We start from the raw sequence: 21,971 nt of genomic DNA on the forward strand, positions 1-21,971 counted from the left end.
ATGTGTTTTTATGAATCACTCATCTGTACAATATGTCAATAATCTGATCTCCGTATATCTGCATGTAACAGTAAGTCACTGAAGACCTATGTTACAATACTTTCATTAAGTCTGGCACACCAGTAGTTAACATCTACTTTCTCTGTCAGTATTTCATGATATTTACACTTTCATATATGATTTTAATATCCTGCAAAGAATATAGTATGTGACCTTTGGTCACCGATTACTGGGTCGACAATACTTCACGTAAGTCTGGCATGCCAGTAGTAAATGAAATTGCACATAACTATCAAAAGGATTACAATGTTTGGAAGTAAGTGCATCTTTGACAATATCGTAACAGCTGTTTTAGTTGTAATGCTGCAGCACTTAAGAGTATGTTAAGATGGGATACCACTTATGGTTTTATGTATGTGACATAAAAGTATGTGATGAGCACGATACGTACTACAGGACACAGCAAATGTAAGTAATGTTATTGCACTGTTAAATCTGGTTATGTTAATGTGAGTTATGGAATGCTTTATTTATAGGTGATGATCTGTGCAGACATGTGACTTCTCCCATATCTGTTTATTTCATGTGTGTGATAATGGTTCTGGGCTGAAATAGCTAACAGCATGATTTTAATACAGCACAATACAACATTTCCCTTCAACTTATTTCACTGTATTTTTCCCAGTACATGTCAGTTTCATACTTTGTCTGTTTGCTCGAAACACAATACTGAAACCATAAGCATAGGAATGATAACATTAAGTTACTAAATTAAGTTATGTGAAACAATATCAATGGTGTCTTTAATTAAAAGTCTTATTTAACTGTGCAATATTTCAATGGAATAACACTGTATATTTACGACAGTATAACAGGTACATAGCTATTGGTGCAACTAATGAAAAATCAAGTGGTAATAATCCCAGAATTACTGGAAAATCAACCCCAAGTTTGAATCAATAATTGTTTCCATGAAGTATAAAATAAAAGTGACAAATAGCTTTCATACAAGATTGATGCTATGAAATGACAGAAGAAGCAGTTATCAAATTGTCACATACTACAGTTACAAGCATCAAGTGATTCAATGGACCTATCACTGGTCTGAAAAACAAAGTTATGAGTCCATTCCTCTCTGACAACCAGGGCTAAATTAAACTGTGTGAATGGTTTTTAACAGTTGATGGCTCATCTCACGTCTATAGAGCGATTACACACCATTTGCATTATCCAATATGCTATTCTGTTACTTTAAGAAAATTTTTAACCAAATTGCAAGCAAGATAAGAATGGTGGAAAATAACTTTACCCGACACAGTGTGGTTATAATTTACAAAGTGCAATTGTTTACTCCATGTCTGTTTATGATGTGGTGGTGTGATGACAGACTACCCAGCTTTTCTGGTTACAAACAATTCAGTCTCCAGTTCAAGTTACATTAATATTGTAAATGGTGGCAGCCACTCAGACATTCCATTGGCAGTGCCAAAAAAATCTCAGTTTGGTAGTATTGATTCTATTATGGAATTTTGTCGATAATTCACATATTTCACAAGATATTATTTCAAACAAAACATATAGGGAAACAGAAATGAACACTTACTACAACAGCGCCCATCTTATGCACAGTAAGACTCTGATACATTCCTGGAGAACATGACAGCATGCGTTTGTATGAGAGAGAGAGAGAGAGAGAGAGAGAGAGAGAGAGAGGGGGGGGGGGGGTGTTTAGCTATCTTGCACACAGAAATACAAGCACGCGCGCAGCACAATTCTTCATTGCTCGCAGGGTATGTGAGGTCATTTTTATGTGGAAGTCTAAAGTGGGGGGTATTTTGATGTATGGTTGCGTAAGATACCAGTGGAGATCTAGCCTGAACTACCACGTTAATGACATTGCCAACCTCAGCTAACAATTGTGCTCTAGCCATTACCAAATTATTTATGTGCTCCACTTTGCCTTGAGTTGTGCTTGCTGGTTGTTTCCTTTTCTTATTTTGAAATGAGTGCAGACAGCAATCAGGCTCCGTCACAGGGTTCGAATACAACTCTCATAAAACCAGATGGAATCAGCGACTTAGGCTGCCAGTCCTGTGAGAGGGAGGCGTGGTTTGAACCAGCTTTTTCAACTGTAGAAGATAGTTTTATGCTCTCGCTTGTTTCAATGACTTCCATAACAGTAATAAGATTTTCCCTGTTTTTGAAAACATCTTTACTACTCGTGAATAACAATTCCATCTCTTGACACACGCACATGCGCACGGATGCACACAGGGCAAGCTTTTTTGAATAATTCTACGCAATACTTTTGATCTCTGTGGCGAGTTAGAAAAGAAAGAAGAAATACCTGAAAGATGTGCAAAGAAGACACGGGCTTTGCGATTAACAGATGCTTTCGTAGACATAATAAGGTTGAACTCGTGCGCATAATAGTGAATGTAGTTGCATTTGGGTATTTGACTTTAATTTATGGGCCCCATTCAGCTTGCCATTCATAACATTGGCATCATCGTAACTCTGAGCTTTTAGTTTTGATCGGTCATCGCCCATTAATGGTTCAATTTCTTTCAGAATACTCTCAGCTATAGTATGAGCATTCTGACTTTCTGAGTCAACAAAGTTCCAAAATCTTTCAACAGGTTTTCCACCAACAACATAACGCAAAACAATAACCAACTGAAATTCGCAAAACACATGCACTGCTGTAGTTTGTTCTGAAAAGTCTTAGAAATGCCTTTGAACACTGATGCTTGATTGAGATGAACTTGAAGATCTTCATTCAGTTCTGCACTGAACTGAATTAGCTCACGAAAAACCCCCTTATTTTTAGAGGCATCAGATTCATCTTGGTTTCTGACAGCCAGTTCCAAAGCACCACAGAACCAAATACAGTTTACAATTCAGTTCAATATATATATATATATATATATATATATATATATATATATATATATTCTTTTCTTTACGTTTGTTGTGGCTGTCAATTGTTTGTCTATATTGCAAATCTAATATCTGCTGAATGTTAGTTTTGCCGAGAAATGACAGACTAAGCACATTATTCATGTGTCGCTTTGACATTTCACGTACTTTCACTTTAGACCATACAATCCCAGTACCAGTTATTCCAGTCTTACACCAAAGAACATCTCCCCCAAATGGCAAACATCCATTTGTTCTTTTGGTAACTTTCTGGACTGAACTTACGGTATCTATTTTTTGTTTGCTGCTGCATATTCAGATTAGGGAGTGGCCTACCTAGTGTTTTTTATCTGATTTTTTTTCACTGTGAGTCCTGTCACTAAATGGCGTTTTAATCACTCATTTATTCTGGTCATGTCTGCTGTTTTCACAGTCAACTGAATTTTTGCTTACAGATAACACTGTGCACACAGCTATATACGGTCAATTGCCTGACGTCACAATACTACAACGTGTTCGTACAGAACATAGCAAGTATAAACAGAAATACTACACTGTTTTTTGGAAAACAGTTGCCCAACGCGTGGCGAATATGTTAGTTTTTTTTTGTTCTGTAGCAATAGCCCTGCTGCTGTGAATTATACCAATTCTGAAATAATGCCTATTAGTTTCAAAACCTAAGGGCACAGTTATAATCAAATTATATACAGCTATTTATAATGATATTTAAGTGTACTATTTCTGTATTCGATTTAATTAAGCATTAATTTTTGTTTAGGAATGCATTAGCATTAACTTGCAGAAAAATTGTTTAAAACTGGATTACAAGAAATTTGCGCCCCGATGTATTCTAATACGATCGCTAGATGGCAGATCATGCTTCTATACGTTTTGCACTTTACTGCTCTCTGGCAGAAGGAACGTAAAGCTCTGAGTCAGACCAGATGTGGCTCCATCCCCACCATAAGCAGCGTGTAGACACCGACAGCTGAGCCTTTCACACAGTGCTTACGATGGGAGAAGGTGCCAATCTCTGTAGTTGGCTCCAAACTTCAGAAAACTACCGCGAGAGAGCGCGCAGCAAAACGCACCTCTTCAAATCAGAAAATACATACTCCGAAACAATGTTTTATGCGAAATTCACATAGATTTCTTTCCTTCTTTTTCATTCAAGTGGTACCACGGCACAGCTGCACTACCTCAGAAGCCGCCCCTGGTTGTAAATATGGATCAACGTTCTGATCAGTCTCGGTACAAGCCAATTCAAAGCCAGCAGTAAAAACTAGTCTGAATCCACAAATGGGTAGGAAACTTTTCCGAGTCCTGACTATGCAACACACCACAAATGTTTCACAAGTTCAGAGAAAAACTCCATATTTCAGAATTAACAGGCCACCAAACCTACTGTGAAAATATTACTAAGTACCACAAGCACCCACATTAAAACATTCAAAAATTGCTAGGGCACAGAAAAGAAAACTTCTGCTGCATACACACAGCAGAACTGCTGCCTTCCCAATGTGAAGGCATTGCTAATTACGCCTATAAAATTTTTTTTCGTGATTTTCTTTAGATTTCTATTCTTTTTCTTTTGTTCATATGAGCATTTCTAATTTTGATTATGTAAGATTCTACTGTGGTTTTTAAATGTAAAGATGTAATTGTGATTATTTCGTTTGCCAATGGATAAATATGTTTCTTGCTTTGTACCTGTGGTAAAGTTTCTAAAGTTCTCTTTTGGAATATTATTAATTGTGAAAAATGCAGTCAATAACATTTATAAAGATTTATGTAATTTACGATAACGATATAACATCTATAGACAGGGGACAGCGATAGTGATATCGAGAGTTGAAAGGTTGTTGCGTAGTAGAGGGGATGGTGGATGGCGTGTCTGAAGCGTGCACGGGAAAAATAGTACTGTGTTCCATGAAAAGCATACGTAATTGTATGGACAGTGATACCGAACTATCAGATTGTTAATTCTCTTTACCACTGCAGTATGTAATGCCATCGCCAGCGAACTTTAAGAGCAAATAAACCGGACTGTGGAAGTGCCGCTAACATTACTTTGTTGTGGCCGACACGAACTGTGCCTTTATTCGAATGAACTTTGCTGTATTGGTTTTGGGTGGTAGAACTGTTGTACGTCACATTCTATCAAGCCATGAAAGTGAAGACTAATTAACTGTGCAATATAAATGGCTTTCAGTGATGTTGTCGAAGTTTGAAATGCGAGAACAGAGTGGACATTGTTTACGGTGTGCTTCACATACATGAACAATTCTATGAACTGTGTATTTGTGGCTAAGACTATATGAATGTGACGAACCGTGTAATTATGGACGACAGCGTCACGGACAGTGCATAAAGTGTAAAAACGAGCGATGTCTACGTCATGTACTTTGAAAGAGAGGACATGTCAACTACGTTCGTATACTGACGTCTTGTGGTTTGTTAATCACCACGGGGTTAATGATACAGCTATGCCGGAATTTAATTTGCGTTTCGCCGGAGAAGATTAACCAGCGGAACTGTCTGTATCCTGCTCTCATCATCGTAATCCGCCGACATTGTGCTGCCTAACGCAACGCTTCGTATGCAACAAAAAGTTAAGGGATTTCGCTGAACGCTATCCCCTGACCTAGAAACTTTCTTTCTCTATTAAAAGTATAAGAATTACAGACTCTGTTAAATTAAATTCTTTGTTTAGTTTGTTTGCTTTCTGCTAGTGAAAATAAAATTACAATCAGAGAATTAAAAGTTGCCTGGTAGTCATTGTTGAAACACAAGTAAATATAAACTTCTTCCTCTCATTAGGACTAATTATTCTTGCATGTCAAAATTATTGTAGTTATTTTATGTAGTTTTATGTATTGTTATGAAACTAGATATATGACAGTAACTAATAAGAGTATTTTGTCGCGAAATATGGCTTCGCGCAAAAATTACGGCGACTGCCATAATTGCTTGCGTTCTGACCAATAATGTAAAAGCTGCTATTCCCGTATTGGTGCTTTTCCTGACGTGAGCGGGAATTATAAATGTCAGCTGTCAAATCACGTAGTGACTGTTTACCCAGTAATAAAAGTTTTTTGATATTGTATTGCTACGAGTCGTAGTATTAAGAGACACTGGTTATACTCAAAAGTGGGTAGATGTATGGTGAAACCCCCCAGTGTTCATGCGATTAACAGTATTGTGTGTGATTCACAAAATTTTGTCACTTTTTCTTATTCCTTTGAAGTTTCAGAGAATATATACACAATCTTGTCGGTTCAGGTTAATTTCAGAGCAGTTTCTCGTGAATATTAGAGTTTTCAGTTCATAAACAAAGTGGGATCATGACCAATTGAGAATTATAACAAAGAGTGTGGTTTTCCGACTAGAATTTTGGATGACTTCACAGTTCAGATTTTGATAATTATTTTTCCTGTGGGTTGAGGTCATCACACCAATAGAAACAGTTACTTCATGCACAGCACACTGCATCAATGGCAGTGGCTCCGAGTGCCATCTGCTACAAACTGACAGCTCAAAAACACCACCTCCTCTTTTTTCACAAAGTTCACTATTGTGTTAAGATTGACAGAACTGTCATATGCCACTTCTTGCCTTATGTTTATGACACTATATTGGTCTAAAAAGGATCATTAACAGACCTGTTGACAGTCTAGAATATACCAAATAAAAAGGTTACTCTTCAGGAAAACATTACTGTTTAAGTATTGAATCTCTCAATAAGTTTTTTGACAAGAATGACTTTTTTTCCTTTTTTAACACAGTAGACAATTACTTACCAAATGGCTGTAGATTTTGAGGAGCTCTTCGCAGAGTCGCAAGACTCAGAGAAACAGCAAACTGGGTCAAAGCCTGCAGTCCTGTGCACTGCCAAACCTGACCACCAGAAGGCGTGAGTTCCCGTACCAGCTCACGTAGAAAATCTGCTTCTGCCAAGAGTGGTAAATTCTTCACTACATCTGTTGAACGATATGAAAGCATTTAGTCCTGGCACACGTTAAGCGTCCCGAGAAGATAACTAATTGTGTAAGAATAAGGAACACAAGACTATGAGTTTACACCTAAGTAATAAATCCGTTACAGAAATGCGAGAACCAAGTACTGTATGAGAAACAAAATTCACTTGAGAAAACTGTAAAATTACAAAAAGACAGAATGGCTGACCAATATTTTTATGACAATGTGGCTTGCAGTCATGCAACACGTGTGGTGCTATGCATGTGGAGAATAAACCATAATGAAACTTTAACTAGCTTTCTTACTAGTACAGTATACTGATTATTTGGGTAATGTGGGGTAAAAGATGCCGGAAAACAAAAATCGTAAAACATAAATAATCGAGATTTTTATTAGTACACTAGTAACAGTGAGAGTGAATGCTTTTAATAGCAGTTAATTTATATTTTCATTGGTTTCCTCACTACATACCAGAAACAAAGTGACCACACACATTTTAGAATATCAGGCCATTTTTTACATCCCCATCTATTGCTCAACATAGCTTTCTTTACTCATATCATTATCTATACTCTATCTACAATTGCCAAATGTCTCGTTAACAGAAATAAATAAAATCATCAGCAACACGTTAGAATTACGCATTACACCGTGACATGCTCTCGGATCCTTCTCTTTTGCCAGCTGCACCCTACTAATAGTGGTATTCGAGCACAACTCGCGGACTGGCTCAAAGTTTCAATTTGCCCCAGTTTCCAAACTCTAAACGAGCTCTCCCACTGAGCTCCTGGAATATCATTTCCAGATGAGAGGATGTAACACACAGTTTAACTAAGTCACATCACCACTGAGATAACAATTTTATTCTTGTTTCAATGATCACCTGTAAAAATCAAATTTTTCGGATGTTGTCCACGAAATGTAAAAATTCAAATTACTGTACATACACAAATCTAAGTCACACATTTTTCCGATTTTCAGGATTCAAAACACTGCATGTTGCTGAGAATTGAGTACACAACTATTAGAAATTCTGAAAACTGGTGCTAGGAGCTGCCACAACTACCTTTTGCCATTGCATATAAGCAGTGCTACACATGCAAGCTTTGTCGGCGGGAAGATATATATTGGCGACAAACCTTTTGAGGAGGAGGGAGGGAGGGAGAGGGGGGCACAGGGAGGGGAGAAGACGAGTCTACTTTTTTTAGAATTTTGACTGTTGGATTTTAATACTTCATCCAATGAAGGAAACAGAATTTCAGTATTGCTCATCTTCAAATGTAGCAACCTTTCAAATATTCGCAGCAACAAAAATAAAATTCTGTACATAAATACCAACAATGCATAAGGCTTTAGGATTCTTGTAGGAGTTGGTAAGCTGTGGTTCATTCCGATTTCACACATTGTTTCGTAAAAATTTTGTGAAAGCTTGTATTAGTGAACCATAATGAAGCACTTTTGTTATAGGGACTGGAGAAGGAACTTATTTCTTTTGTGTAAAAAGTTCTAATCGCGCTTGCACGTCTGCAATACAGGATTGATAAGAGCAAGTCTCTCTATGTCCATCTTTTTAGCGATGGTTGCGGGACTCTGATGTTCAATAAAGGATGTCAAATTAAACACCTTTCAGCCCTATTTTATTACGCAACCAGTTTCAGCATTTTACTACGCCACCTTCAGGCCCCTGACTGACGTGTAGGAGTAATCGGCCTCACTTGTGATCACAACAGGGGCCAGCAATACTGGTAATATTTGCTACAGTGATCACTTCAGCCACCACCTGAACAGTAGGCAGGCGATGGTTGAAATGGTCACTGAAACAAGCGTCTACTAATAATAGTATTGCTGGCCCCTGTTTTGACCACAAGTGAGATAGATTATTCCTACATGTCGGTCAGGGGCCTACAGATGGCGTAGTAAAACACTGAAAATGGTTCCCCAATAAAATAAGGCTGAAAACTGACAGCTGAAAGGCGTTTAATGTGATATCCTCTGATAAGAGCAATGTCAGATGATGGCCGACTGCAAAGAGACAAATTATTTCAATGTTCCTGTAGCAATCAAGTCGTTAGTGCTCTTGAAGTAATTTTGAACGAGTTTGTTAAGGAACAGTGTCAGCAATGCCTGCCTGTGAATGCTGAAATTAAAAATTAAAGCACATGAAACTGCTCAAGTGCAACTAAAAACTAAACTCCGCCTGAACGGGCCATGAAGGTCCAACAGTCGACATCGGCCGCCATGTCATTCTCAGCACACAGGCATCACTGAATGCGCATCTGGAGGGGCACGTGTCAGCACACCACTCTCCCAGCCATATGTCAGTTTACGAGACCGTAGCCACTACTTCTCAATCACGTAGTTCCTCAATTTGCCTCACAAGGGCTGAGTGCACCCCACTTCCCAACAGCACTCGGCAGACCGGATGGTTGCCCACCCGAGTGCTAGCCCAGTCCGAGAGCGCTTCGCTTCGGTGATCTGACGGGAACCAGTGTTACCACTGCGGCAAGACCGTAGGGCTCTAGCCGCAACTCGATTGATTATTTTATGAAACGCTGCGGTCCTTCACTTCGGAGGTGAATTTCAATTGCGCAGAAGCTGCCAAAAAATTATGGAGAAAAACTTGTGGAATTTCAGCACTTCATATCAGGTGGCGAACTGAAAATCACTGCCCGTTACGTAATGCTGACCCATGTGTTCTGACACGCTGCCAAATTATACAGTGAACACCAGAGAAAAGAAAGGTAAGTATTCTTACACCAGCAGATGAAAAACACAATGTATGTCCCATTATGCTTGCTCACACAGCACATGAACGTAAATTACCCCCATTCATAGTTTTCAGGCAGAAGACTTTACTGAAATCAGGAGAGTTTCCCAAAACTGTAATTGTAATAGCAAATGAAAATGGCTGGTTTTCAGACGACATTGTGCTGGAACGTATTAGGCTTGTACAGGATTGTCATCCTGGTGCAATGATTGGTTTGTAACGTCTGCTGGTGTTACATGCGTACGTAGGCCTTACAACACTTACAGTAAAGCAAAATTGGCAGTAACTTCAGGTAGGATGACATGAATTCACGAACTATTTGACGTCTGTTTGAATAAACCATGCTTAAATGCATGTATGCAGACTGGTCTTCAAAAAATGACAGACAACTGACACCAACAGGACGTATAAAATGAGCAAGTTTATCACAAGTGTGCCAATGGATTGATTATCCATAGTAGTATGTTCCAAATCAGACTGTGCAACAGGCATTTAAAAATGTTTGGTATTGAATGAACTAGATAGGTGTGATGACCGTGGGTGGCTAAGACTGTATGGAAGGGACTTTTTGATATGGAATGGATGGCAGCTGTCGAAATGAAGATATTGCTAGTGATTGGTGCGTTTGATGTGTATGGAGGTACTGAGGTAGCTATCCTTGAGGTGGATGCCAACCATTAGGGAAAGTGGCTTGTCGGGTTGAGGAGGACCAGATGAAGCAAATGCGAGAGAAAGTTGTTGAATTTCAGTAGGAATGTGTCCCAACCTTCAATCCATATCACAAAGGTGTCATCAATGAATTAAAACCTGGTGAAGTGCTTGGGGTTCTGGGTGATTAGGAAGGATTCCTCTACATGGCCCATGAATAGGGTGGTGTAGGTTGATGCCATGCAGGTGCCCATTCCTGTACCAGAGATCTGTTTGTAGGTGACGCCTTCAGAAGAGAAGTAATTCTGGGTGAGAATATCATTAGTAATGGTGACCAGGAAGGATGTTGTAGGTTTGGAGTCATATTCAATGCAAAACTATGCGCATTGAGGATGTTAGTCTAGAGGAAGGTTGCGCCAATATTGACAAGCAGGGCACCATGTGGTAAACAAACAAACTGTGAAGAGTTGGCAGAAGAAATGTTTGGTGTCTTTTATATAGGAGGGCAGGTCCACGAGAGCAGAAATTCTCTCTGTGGAGGCACAGTGACTGGATACAATGGGACATCCTGGATTGTTGGGTTTATGGACTTCACGAAGCACGAAGAAGTAGTGCGGGGAATGGTACAAGTATGGAGACAGACACACTTAGGAGAGAGGTTCTTCGATTGACATTACGAGTTGAGAAATGACAGGAGATGCTGTTCGGGTTGTGGCAGGATTTGTAGGTGCAAGGACCTGACAGCTAGTGTAGTCTCCTCTGCCAGGTAATACCAGCAGATCAATACCACAGCAGTGAAGCATTTGTTGGAACATAGGATTATAAGGTCCTGATTAGGTTTTAGGTGGTGGACTGTGGTTCTTTCTGGGGATGTAGGGTTAGTCCTCACATTGAGAGATTTGGGGGATAATGCTTAGCCAAAGTTTGAGGTTAAGAAATTCTGTAATATTATCAGGGGCTGATTTTGGGAGCAGTGGTGTGTAGATCAAGACTGAATGGAGTCGTGGACTTAGGCAAGGTTCAATATTGGTTTTGGGTTGAGTGTGGTAGGGATTGTGACGAAAAAGTGTTTCCAGTAGAAAATGTCTTTAACAAGTCCAGTATGGTTCCATTTTGGAGTGAGCAGACTATAAGGTCTTTGGAAATAGCTGATGCTTCTGTGGGACAGAGACGTTTGGAAGACAGATTCATGAATGCGTTCTGGGTCTGTTTATGTTCTGGATTCCATATGGTGGTGGGAGGGAGTTTCTGAGGGTAAGGTATATGCAGTAGGTCTGCAAGACAGGACTTTTCGGCTATGAGAGGATGTGGGGGATGTTTGGAGGCTCTTGGAGAGGGTGAGGATAGCGGTAATGCAAGATGGAAGTAGGGAGTGACTAGGTTCGAAAAGTTATTGAGGTGGCAATGAGTGCATGTTACTCTAGTTTCAGGGGGCGGGGGGAAGAGTTTCAATGTGAAAGATTGGATGCAAGAATTTGGAATTTTAGGAATGAAGAAGAGATACAAGAGGGGTGGGGCCTGATTTATATGGTTTTTTAGAGCTAGGTTGGTGAGGGCTGTAGACTAGCAGAATTTGAACAGATATGAGGTCACTTTGGAAGGAGGGGTTGCAACCACAGATGGTTCAGGCTTTTTTTTTTTTTTTTTTTTTTTTTTTTTTTTTTTTTTTTTTTTTTTTTTAGGTTGTGTGTATCCCTGAACCCAAGGTTGCTTCGTCAGGAAAGAGGGAACGAGAGGGAAAGAGGGAAGGATGTGGGTTTTAAGGCAGAGGGTAAGGAGTCGTTCCAATCCTGGGAGTGGAAAGACTTACCTTAGGGGGAAAAGAAGGACAGGTATACACGCGCGCGCACACTCTCACACACACACACACACACACACACACACACACACACACACACACAGACACAAGCACACATTTTAAAGGCAAAGAGTTTGGGCAGAGATGTCAGTCGAGGCGGAAGTACACAGGCAAAGATGTTGTAGAGTGACATGTGATGTAAGAGGGGCGGCAACTTGAAATATTAGCGGAGGTTTAGGCCAGGTGGGTAACGGGAAGAGAGGATATATTGAAGGGCAAGTTCCCATCTCCAGAGTTCTGATAGGTTGGTGTCAGTGGGAAGTATCCAGATAACCCGGACGGTGTAACACTGCGCCAAGATGTGCTGGCCTTGCACCAAGGCATGTTTAGCCACAGGGAGATCCTCATTACCAACAAACACTGTCTGCCTGTGTCCGTTCATGCGAATGGACAGTTTGTTGCTGGTCATTCCCACATAGAACGCTTCACAGTAGGCATGTCAGTTGGTAAATCATGTGGGTGCTTTCACACGTGTCTCTGCCTTTCATCGTGTACACCTTCCGGGTTACAGGACTGGAGTAGGTGGTGGTGGGAGGGTGCATGGGACGGGTCTTACACCGGGGGTGGTTACAAGGGTAGGAGCCAGAGGGTAGGGAAGGTGGTTTGGGGATTTCATAGGGATGAACTAAGACGTCGCAAAGGTTAGGTGGACGGCGGAAAGACACTCTTGGTGGAGTGGGGAGGATTTAATGAAGGATGGATCTCATTTCAGGGAAGCATTTAAGGAAGTCGTATCCCTGCTGGAGAACCACATTCAGAGTCTGATCCAGTCCCAGAAAGTATCCTGTCACAAGTGGGGCACTTTAGGGGTTCTTCTTTGGGAGGTTCTGGGTTTGAGGGGATGAGGAAGTGGCTCTGGTTATTTGCTTCTGTACCAGGTCAGGAGGGTAGTTGCGGGATGCGAAAGCTGTTTTCAGGTTGTTGGTGTAATGGTTCAGGGATTCCGGACTGGAGCAGATTCGTTTGCCACGAAGACCTAAGCTGTAGGGAAGTGACCGTTTGATATGGAATGGGTGGCAGCTGTCAAAGTGGAGGTACTGTTGCTTGTTGGTGGGTTTGATGTGGACGGATGTGTGAAGCTGGCCATTCGACAGATGGAGGTCAACGTCAAGGAAAGTGGCATGGGATTTGGAGTAGGACCAGGTGAATCTGATGGAACCAAAGGGGTTGAGGTTGGAGAGGAAATTCTGGAGTTGTTCTTCACTGTGAGTCCAGATCATGAAGAAGTCATCAATAAATCTGTACCAAACTTTGGGTTGGCAGGCTTGGGTAACCAAGAAGGCTTCCTCTAAGCGACCCCTAAATAGGTTGGCGTACGAGGGGGCCATCCTGGTACCCATGGCTGTTCCCTTTAATTGTTGGTATGTCTGGCCTTCAAAAGTGAAGAAGTTGTGGGTTAGGATGAAGCTGGCTAAGGTAATGAGGAAAGAGGTTTTAGGTAGGGTAGCAGGTGATCGGCGTGAAAGGAAGTGCTCCATCGCAGTGAGGCCCTGGACGTGCGGGATATTTGTGTAAAAGGAAGTGGCATCAATGGTTAAAAGGATGGTTTCAGGGGGTAACAGATTGGGTAAGGATTCCAGGCGTTCGAGAAAGTGGTTGGTGTCTTTGATGAAGGATGGGAGACTGCACGTAATGGGTTGAAGGTTTTGATCTACGTAGGCAGAGATACGTTCTGTGGGGGCTTGGTAACCAGCTACAATGGGGCGGCCGGGATGATTGGGTTTGTGAATTTTAGGAAGAAGGTAGAAGGTAGGGGTGCGGGGTGTCGGTGGGGTCAGGAGGTTGATGGAGTCAGGTGAAAGGTTTTGTAGGGGGCCTAAGGTTCTGAGGATTCCTTGAAGCTCTGCCTGGACATTAGGAATGGGATTACCTTGGCAAACTTTGTATGTAGTGTTGTCTGAAAGCTGACGCAGTCCCTCAGCCACATACTCCCGACAATCAAGTACCATGGTCATGGAACCCTTGTCCAGCAGATGAATGATGATGGATCGGTCAGCCTTCAGATCACGGATAGCCTGGGCTTCAGCTGTGGTGATGTTGGGAGAAGGATTAAGGTTTTTCAAGAAGGATTGAGAGGCAAGGCTGGAAGTAAAAAATTCCTGGAAGGTTTGGAGAGGGTGATTTTGAGGAAGAGGAGGTGGGTCACGCTGTGACGGAGGACGGAACTGTTCCAGGCAAGGTTCAATTTGGATAGTGTCTTGGGGGAGTTGGATCATTAGGAGTAGGATTAGGATTATTTTTCTTCATGGCAAAGTGATATTTCCAGCAGGGTGTACGAGTGTAGGTCAGTAAATCTTTGACGAGGGCTGTTTGGTTGAATCAGGGAGTAGAGCTGAAGGTGAGGCCTTTGGATAGGACAGAGGTTTCGGATTGGGAGATTTTTAAAAAGGGAAAGGTGAATACAAAGTGAAACTACTTGCACAAACAAAAAGATAAAGTAAGATGACAGGACAGATTTCGAAATGCAACAGTGACAATAACAAACGTAATTGTTGGGCTCAAATTAATGATATGAATATAATAGAGGGAAACATTCCACGTGGGAAAAATATATCTAAAAATGAAGATGCTATTACTTACCAAACGAAAGGGTTGGTATGTTGACAGGAGACAATAAAAAAACACACAAACACACACACACAAATTTCAAGCTTTCGCAACCCAAGGTTGCTTCGTCAGGAAAGAGAGAACGAGAGGGAAAGACGAAAGGATGTGGGTTTTAAGGAAGAGGGTAAGGAGTCGTTCCAATCCCGGGAGCGGAAAGATTTACCTTAGGGGGGAAAAAAGGGACAGGTATACACACACACACACACACACACACACACACACATATCCATCCGCACATATACAGACACAAGCAGACATTGTAAAGACAAAGAGTTTGGGCAGAGATGTCAGTCGAGGCGGAAGTACAGAGGCAAAGATGTTGTAGAGTGACAAGTGATGAACGAGGGGCAGCAACTTGGAATTAGCGGAGGTTTAGGCCAGGTGGGTAACGAGAAGAGAGGATATATTGAAGGGCAAGTTCCCATCTCCAGAGTTCTGATAGGTTGGTGTCAGTGGGAAGTATCCAGATAACCCGGACGGTGTAACACTGCGCCAAGATGTGCTGGCCTTGCACCAAGGCATGTTTAGCCACAGGGAGATCCTCATTACCAACAAACACTGTCTGCCTGTGTCCGTTCATGCGAATGGACAGTTTGTTGCTGGTCATTCCCACATAGAACGCTTCACAGTAGGCATGTCAGTTGGTAAATCATGTGGGTGCTTTCACACGTGTCTCTGCCTTTCATCGTGTACACCTTCCGGGTTACAGGACTGGAGTAGGTGGTGGTGGGAGGGTGCATGGGACGGGTCTTACACCGGGGGTGGTTACAAGGGTAGGAGCCAGAGGGTAGGGAAGGTGGTTTGGGGATTTCATAGGGATGAACTAAGACGTCGCAAAGGTTAGGTGGACGGCGGAAAGACACTCTTGGTGGAGTGGGGAGGATTTAATGAAGGATGGATCTCATTTCAGGGAAGCATTTAAGGAAGTCGTATCCCTGCTGGAGAACCACATTCAGAGTCTGATCCAGTCCCAGAAAGTATCCTGTCACAAGTGGGGCACTTTAGGGGTTCTTCTTTGGGAGGTTCTGGGTTTGAGGGGATGAGGAAGTGGCTCTGGTTATTTGCTTCTGTACCAGGTCAGGAGGGTAGTTGCGGGATGCGAAAGCTGTTTTCAGGTTGTTGGTGTAATGGTTCAGGGATTCCGGACTGGAGCAGATTCGTTTGCCACGAAGACCTAAGCTGTAGGGAAGTGACCGTTTGATATGGAATGGGTGGCAGCTGTCAAAGTGGAGGTACTGTTGCTTGTTGGTGGGTTTGATGTGGACGGATGTGTGAAGCTGGCCATTCGACAGATGGAGGTCAACGTCAAGGAAAGTGGCATGGGATTTGGAGTAGGACCAGGTGAATCTGATGGAACCAAAGGGGTTGAGGTTGGAGAGGAAATTCTGGAGTTGTTCTTCACTGTGAGTCCAGATCATGAAGAAGTCATCAATAAATCTGTACCAAACTTTGGGTTGGCAGGCTTGGGTAACCAAGAAGGCTTCCTCTAAGCGACCCCTAAATAGGTTGGCGTACGAGGGGGCCATCCTGGTACCCATGGCTGTTCCCTTTAATTGTTGGTATGTCTGGCCTTCAAAAGTGAAGAAGTTGTGGGTTAGGATGAAGCTGGCTAAGGTAATGAGGAAAGAGGTTTTAGGTAGGGTAGCAGGTGATCGGCGTGAAAGGAAGTGCTCCATCGCAGTGAGGCCCTGGACGTGCGGGATATTTGTGTAAAAGGAAGTGGCATCAATGGTTAAAAGGATGGTTTCAGGGGGTAACAGATTGGGTAAGGATTCCAGGCGTTCGAGAAAGTGGTTGGTGTCTTTGATGAAGGATGGGAGACTGCACGTAATGGGTTGAAGGTTTTGATCTACGTAGGCAGAGATACGTTCTGTGGGGGCTTGGTAACCAGCTACAATGGGGCGGCCGGGATGATTGGGTTTGTGAATTTTAGGAAGAAGGTAGAAGGTAGGGGTGCGGGGTGTCGGTGGGGTCAGGAGGTTGATGGAGTCAGGTGAAAGGTTTTGTAGGGGGCCTAAGGTTCTGAGGATTCCTTGAAGCTCTGCCTGGACATTAGGAATGGGATTACCTTGGCAAACTTTGTATGTAGTGTTGTCTGAAAGCTGACGCAGTCCCTCAGCCACATACTCCCGACAATCAAGTACCATGGTCATGGAACCCTTGTCCAGCAGATGAATGATGATGGATCGGTCAGCCTTCAGATCACGGATAGCCTGGGCTTCAGCTGTGGTGATGTTGGGAGAAGGATTAAGGTTTTTCAAGAAGGATTGAGAGGCAAGGCTGGAAGTAAAAAATTCCTGGAAGGTTTGGAGAGGGTGATTTTGAGGAAGAGGAGGTGGGTCACGCTGTGACGGAGGACGGAACTGTTCCAGGCAAGGTTCAATTTGGATAGTGTCTTGGGGGAGTTGGATCATTAGGAGTAGGATTAGGATTATTTTTCTTCATGGCAAAGTGATATTTCCAGCAGGGTGTACGAGTGTAGGTCAGTAAATCTTTGACGAGGGCTGTTTGGTTGAATCAGGGAGTAGAGCTGAAGGTGAGGCCTTTGGATAGGACAGAGGTTTCGGATTGGGAGATTTTTAAAAAGGGAAAGGTGAATACAAAGTGAAACTACTTGCACAAACAAAAAGATAAAGTAAGATGACAGGACAGATTTCGAAATGCAACAGTGACAATAACAAACGTAATTGTTGGGCTCAAATTAATGATATGAATATAATAGAGGGAAACATTCCACGTGGGAAAAATATATCTAAAAATGAAGATGCTATTACTTACCAAACGAAAGGGTTGGTATGTTGACAGGAGACAATAAAAAAACACACAAACACACACACACAAATTTCAAGCTTTCGCAACCCAAGGTTGCTTCGTCAGGAAAGAGAGAACGAGAGGGAAAGACGAAAGGATGTGGGTTTTAAGGAAGAGGGTAAGGAGTCGTTCCAATCCCGGGAGCGGAAAGATTTACCTTAGGGGGGAAAAAAGGGACAGGTATACACACACACACACACACACACACACACACATATCCATCCGCACATATACAGACACAAGCAGACATTGTAAAGACAAAGAGTTTGGGCAGAGATGTCAGTCGAGGCGGAAGTACAGAGGCAAAGATGTTGTAGAGTGACAAGTGATGAACGAGGGGCAGCAACTTGGAATTAGCGGAGGTTTAGGCCAGGTGGGTAACGAGAAGAGAGGATATATTGAAGGGCAAGTTCCCATCTCCGGAGTTCTGATAGGTTGGTGTGAGTGGGAAGTATCCAGATAACCTGGACGGTTTAACACTGTGCCAAGATGTGCTGGCCGTGCACCAAGGCATGTTTAGCCACAGGGTGATCCTCATTACCAACAAACATTGTCTGCCTGTGTCCGTTCATGTGAATGGACAGTTTGTTGCTGGTCATTCCCACATAGAATGCTTTACAGTGTAGGCATGTCAGTTGGTAAATCACGTGGGTGCTTTCACACGTGGCTCTGCCTTTGATCGTGTACACCTTCCGGGTTACAGAACTGGAGTAGGAGGTGGTGGGAGGGTGCATGGGACAGGTTTTACACCGGGGGCAGTTACAAGGGTAGGAGCCAGGGTAGGGAAGGTGGTTTGGGGATTTCATAGGGATGAACCAAGAGGTTACGAAGGTTAGGTGGACGGCGGAAAGACACTCTTGGTGGAGTGGGGAGGATTTCATGAAGGATGGATCTCATTTCAGGGCAGGATTTAAGGAAGTCGTATCCCTGCTGGAGAGCCACATTCAGAGTCTGATCCAGTCCGCCGTCCACCTAACCTTTTTGTGGATCCCCGATCCCTCTCTAGACCAAGTCATAGCTATCTTGGAGAGTAGAGATGCATGTGACAGTGCTCAAAATAGTTTTGACTTGCCTACCGTTTGTCGCGTGTCGGACGGACATTGTGTACAACAGACCAACCGTCGACAGGTGCAGTTGCCGCGCACACCACGTGCTCCCGATCAGCAAGGTGGAAGTAGCTCGCGTCCCCGCCAACAGCTTTTGCGTTAAAACAGACAGTTTGCTTCTTCGCGGGCACCTTTGAAATCATGCCCGAAGTGTCATGTGCGTCACAAACGCGAAAATTGCCCACTGCGTAATTATTCTTGCTACAATTGTGGACGGCTTGGACATGTACAATCTGTATGCCAACAGCGTAAACGGAACTGAATTGCTTCTTGCGCTTCTGGACAAGCACATTCTGTCCATGCTATTAGTTCTAAAGACAACAGTGTTGAAGACAGTGTTCAAGCAAACGGTTTGCATAGTAGTGTCACTGTAGTTAATAGTGCTTTGCCGCCCTCTGTGCATCGCCGGGCGAACAAATTGTACATTGAGTTGCACATTGCTTCACATAGTGTGAAATTTCAGTTGGATACAGGCTCTTCCGTTACACTGATAAATAGTCGGGTGTACGAATTGCTAGGAAAGCCTAAACTTGCTCAACCTTCTGCTCCGCTTACGGCATATAGTGGCGAATGTATTATAGTACTGGGTACATGTAGCATGCCAGCACAATTCCATAATGGGACCAGGACAATTCAATTGCACGTTGTCACCACACGTTCGTGTGAAAATATTTTTGGACTGGACTGCTTTGATTTGTTTGGCCTCAGCATCCAGGACCATGTGTTAGCTGTTAGTGAATGTCCTACTCCTGATGCTGTTGTTCCTCTTTGTGAAGAGTTCCCTGAACTGTTTGGCAGTGGTTTGGGCTGCGTACGTGATTATGTTGCACACGTCACACTGAAGGATAACGGCCGCCCACGTTTTTGCAAAGCAAGACCAGTGCCGCACTGCGCGACCAAGTCGCAGAAGAACTCCGTTCTTTGCAAAAAGAGGGAGTCATTGCGCCCATTAGTGCCAGTCAGTGGGCCTCCCCTTTAGTTGTACTAAAGAAACCCAAAGGTTCCTTGCATTTGTGTGTGGACTTCAAGAGTACAGTGAATCCACAGACAATTGTCGATAGCTGTCCTCTCCCTCGCCCTGAGGAATTAATGGACAAACTAGGCACGGGCCGATACCATTGCAAGACTGATTTGCGGGATGCGTATTTGCAAATTCCTTTAGATGAACCGTCCCGGGACATTTTTGTGATCAACACTCCCTTGGGTCTCTTTAAATATTTGCGACTCCCCTCCAGCAGCTCCCCCGCTCCTGCCATTTTTCAGCGCTACTTGTCGCAACTGACTGCCAAAGTACCTTTTTGCTCAAATTATCTGTACGACATTGTGGTTGCCGGTCGTACTCCAGAGGAACACTTGCAGAATTTGCGTCACTCGTTTACAGTGTTGTCGGAAGCAGGGCTCAGAGTGAACAAGGAAAAGTGTGTATTTTTTCATACGGGAATAGACTATCTCGGACACGTTATCAACGTACAAGGTGTACATCCCTCGCAGTCGCACCTTCATGCCATTGCCGGCCTTCCTTCGCCTAAGAACTTGTCGGAGTTGCAATTTGTGTTAGGCAAGATTACCTATTATCATAGGTTCATACCCAATGCTGCACATATAGCTGCCCCCTTGCACCAATTACGTCAGCGCAACGTTCCGTTTGTGTGGTCGGCCGAATGCCGAGCAGCATTTCAGAAACTGAAAACAGCACTGTCGAGTGATCGTTGCGTTTTACATTTCGACCCTTCTAAACCAGCTGTTCTCGCTGTGGACGCTTCATCCTATGGGTTAGGTGCAGTGTTGTCGGATCAGCTGATCGTCCAATAGCTTTTGCTCCCAAATTGCTCACCCCCACACAACAGAACTATTCCCAACTTGAGAAGGAAGCCTTAGCCATCATATATGGAGTAACAAAGTTCCACGAATACTTGTATGGCACGAAATTTTTTCTCGTGACGGACCATAAGCCATTACAGCCGTCGTTCCATCCTACAAAGCTGGTCCCCCCGGACCTCCATCGCCTCCACTTCACACGGGTCATCATCACCGTCACCCGAGGCTACATCCCCGCCGTCTTCGAGAGTCGGGGCGCATTAGTTGGGTCCATCGTGGCTGCTGTGAGTTGCGTCCTTGGGGCTGTTTCGGCTGGTTCCGGCTCCAGTGCAGGGCGAATGCCGGGACGACCCCCAGCCTCGCTACGTTGGCTCCCCATCGCCTCACAGTAGCCCCACCTCCCTTCGTCGTCAGACCCTTGCAGCATCTGACGCCTTGGTGGCCTTTCAGGGTGGGAGGAATGTTGTATCCACAGACCCAACCAACCAACCAACTCGCACATGCGCGCGCCCTGGCCGTGACATCGCTGGCCACAGTTCCTGTCGCGGCCGTCGGCATCTCAGGGCGTTACCGCCGACAGAAGAGGTCGCGCCACGGCTGAGCTCGGGTCCGCAGCACCCTGTGCCTTTTGCATATAAGGACGAGCGCTGTCCCCGAAACGGACAGTGTATTGTCGATTGTCTATTGCTAGCCTTCCATGGAGTTTATAGCGGAGCTATTGCAGAGTGTGATCTGCTATTGTATTCGACTAGGCTCAGTACATGGATTACTCTTGGATATTACCTGGACTTGTATTGCTGGTGCACGTTTCGTCAGAAATAAAGATAAGTTATTTCTTCATTCTAGCTGGCGCAGTTCTTGTCATTAATTATTTTTCGGCCAACAGACGTACCTACATGCTGGTCACTACCCACGCTTTATACAATTTGTGGTGGCTGCCCCAAATGTACCGCCGAGGACCATGGGTTTGGGAGCCGTCACAAAACAATCAAAATCATCTGAGCCTATAAAAATTAGGAACATAGGGAAGCAGGTTCTATCAAATTCCTGGGATATTTAAAGGAAAAAATTTCCCTGATGTTCTCATGTAAGCTACTAGGCAAACAAGCCACAGTCTTGCATTTGCAATGACAAGATTGTCCTTTACACGACATGGACACTTGGAAAGTTGTTTACCACGGCTAGTTTTGGGGGAATGCTAGTAGTGTAAATACAATATTATCACTCTCCAGAACTACTATTGGAAACGTGCGTGTAATATTAAGCCTTGAGATTATAGATACCTTTATTCATGGACCTAAAAATTTTAATTAATCTATGTATTTACATTTATGAACCGTTTATCTTTCTCCGTACTCTCTTTCAAATTCTAAAGGTGGCAGGGGTAAAATACAGGGAGCGAAAGGCTATTTACAATTTGTACAGAAACCAGATGGCGGTTATAAGAGTCGAGGGGCAT

At 43.3% G+C, this 21,971-nt stretch overlaps 1 protein-coding gene across 1 annotated transcript in view; it reads right to left on the reverse strand.

The window, feature by feature from the left end:
• The window catches only part of LOC126259578 (nuclear pore complex protein Nup205), a 325,077-nt gene that overhangs the window by 222,812 nt on the left and 80,294 nt on the right, over positions 1-21,971 (reverse strand). Inside the window, exon 7 of the mRNA XM_049956486.1 lies at positions 6,720-6,899. Within this exon, the coding sequence (XP_049812443.1) occupies positions 6,720-6,899 (180 nt within the window). The remainder of the gene's footprint in view (positions 1-6,719; positions 6,900-21,971) is intronic.

This window comes from Schistocerca nitens, chromosome 5 (assembly GCF_023898315.1).
Source record: "Schistocerca nitens isolate TAMUIC-IGC-003100 chromosome 5, iqSchNite1.1, whole genome shotgun sequence".
Lineage (NCBI taxonomy): Eukaryota > Metazoa > Arthropoda > Insecta > Orthoptera > Acrididae > Schistocerca > Schistocerca nitens.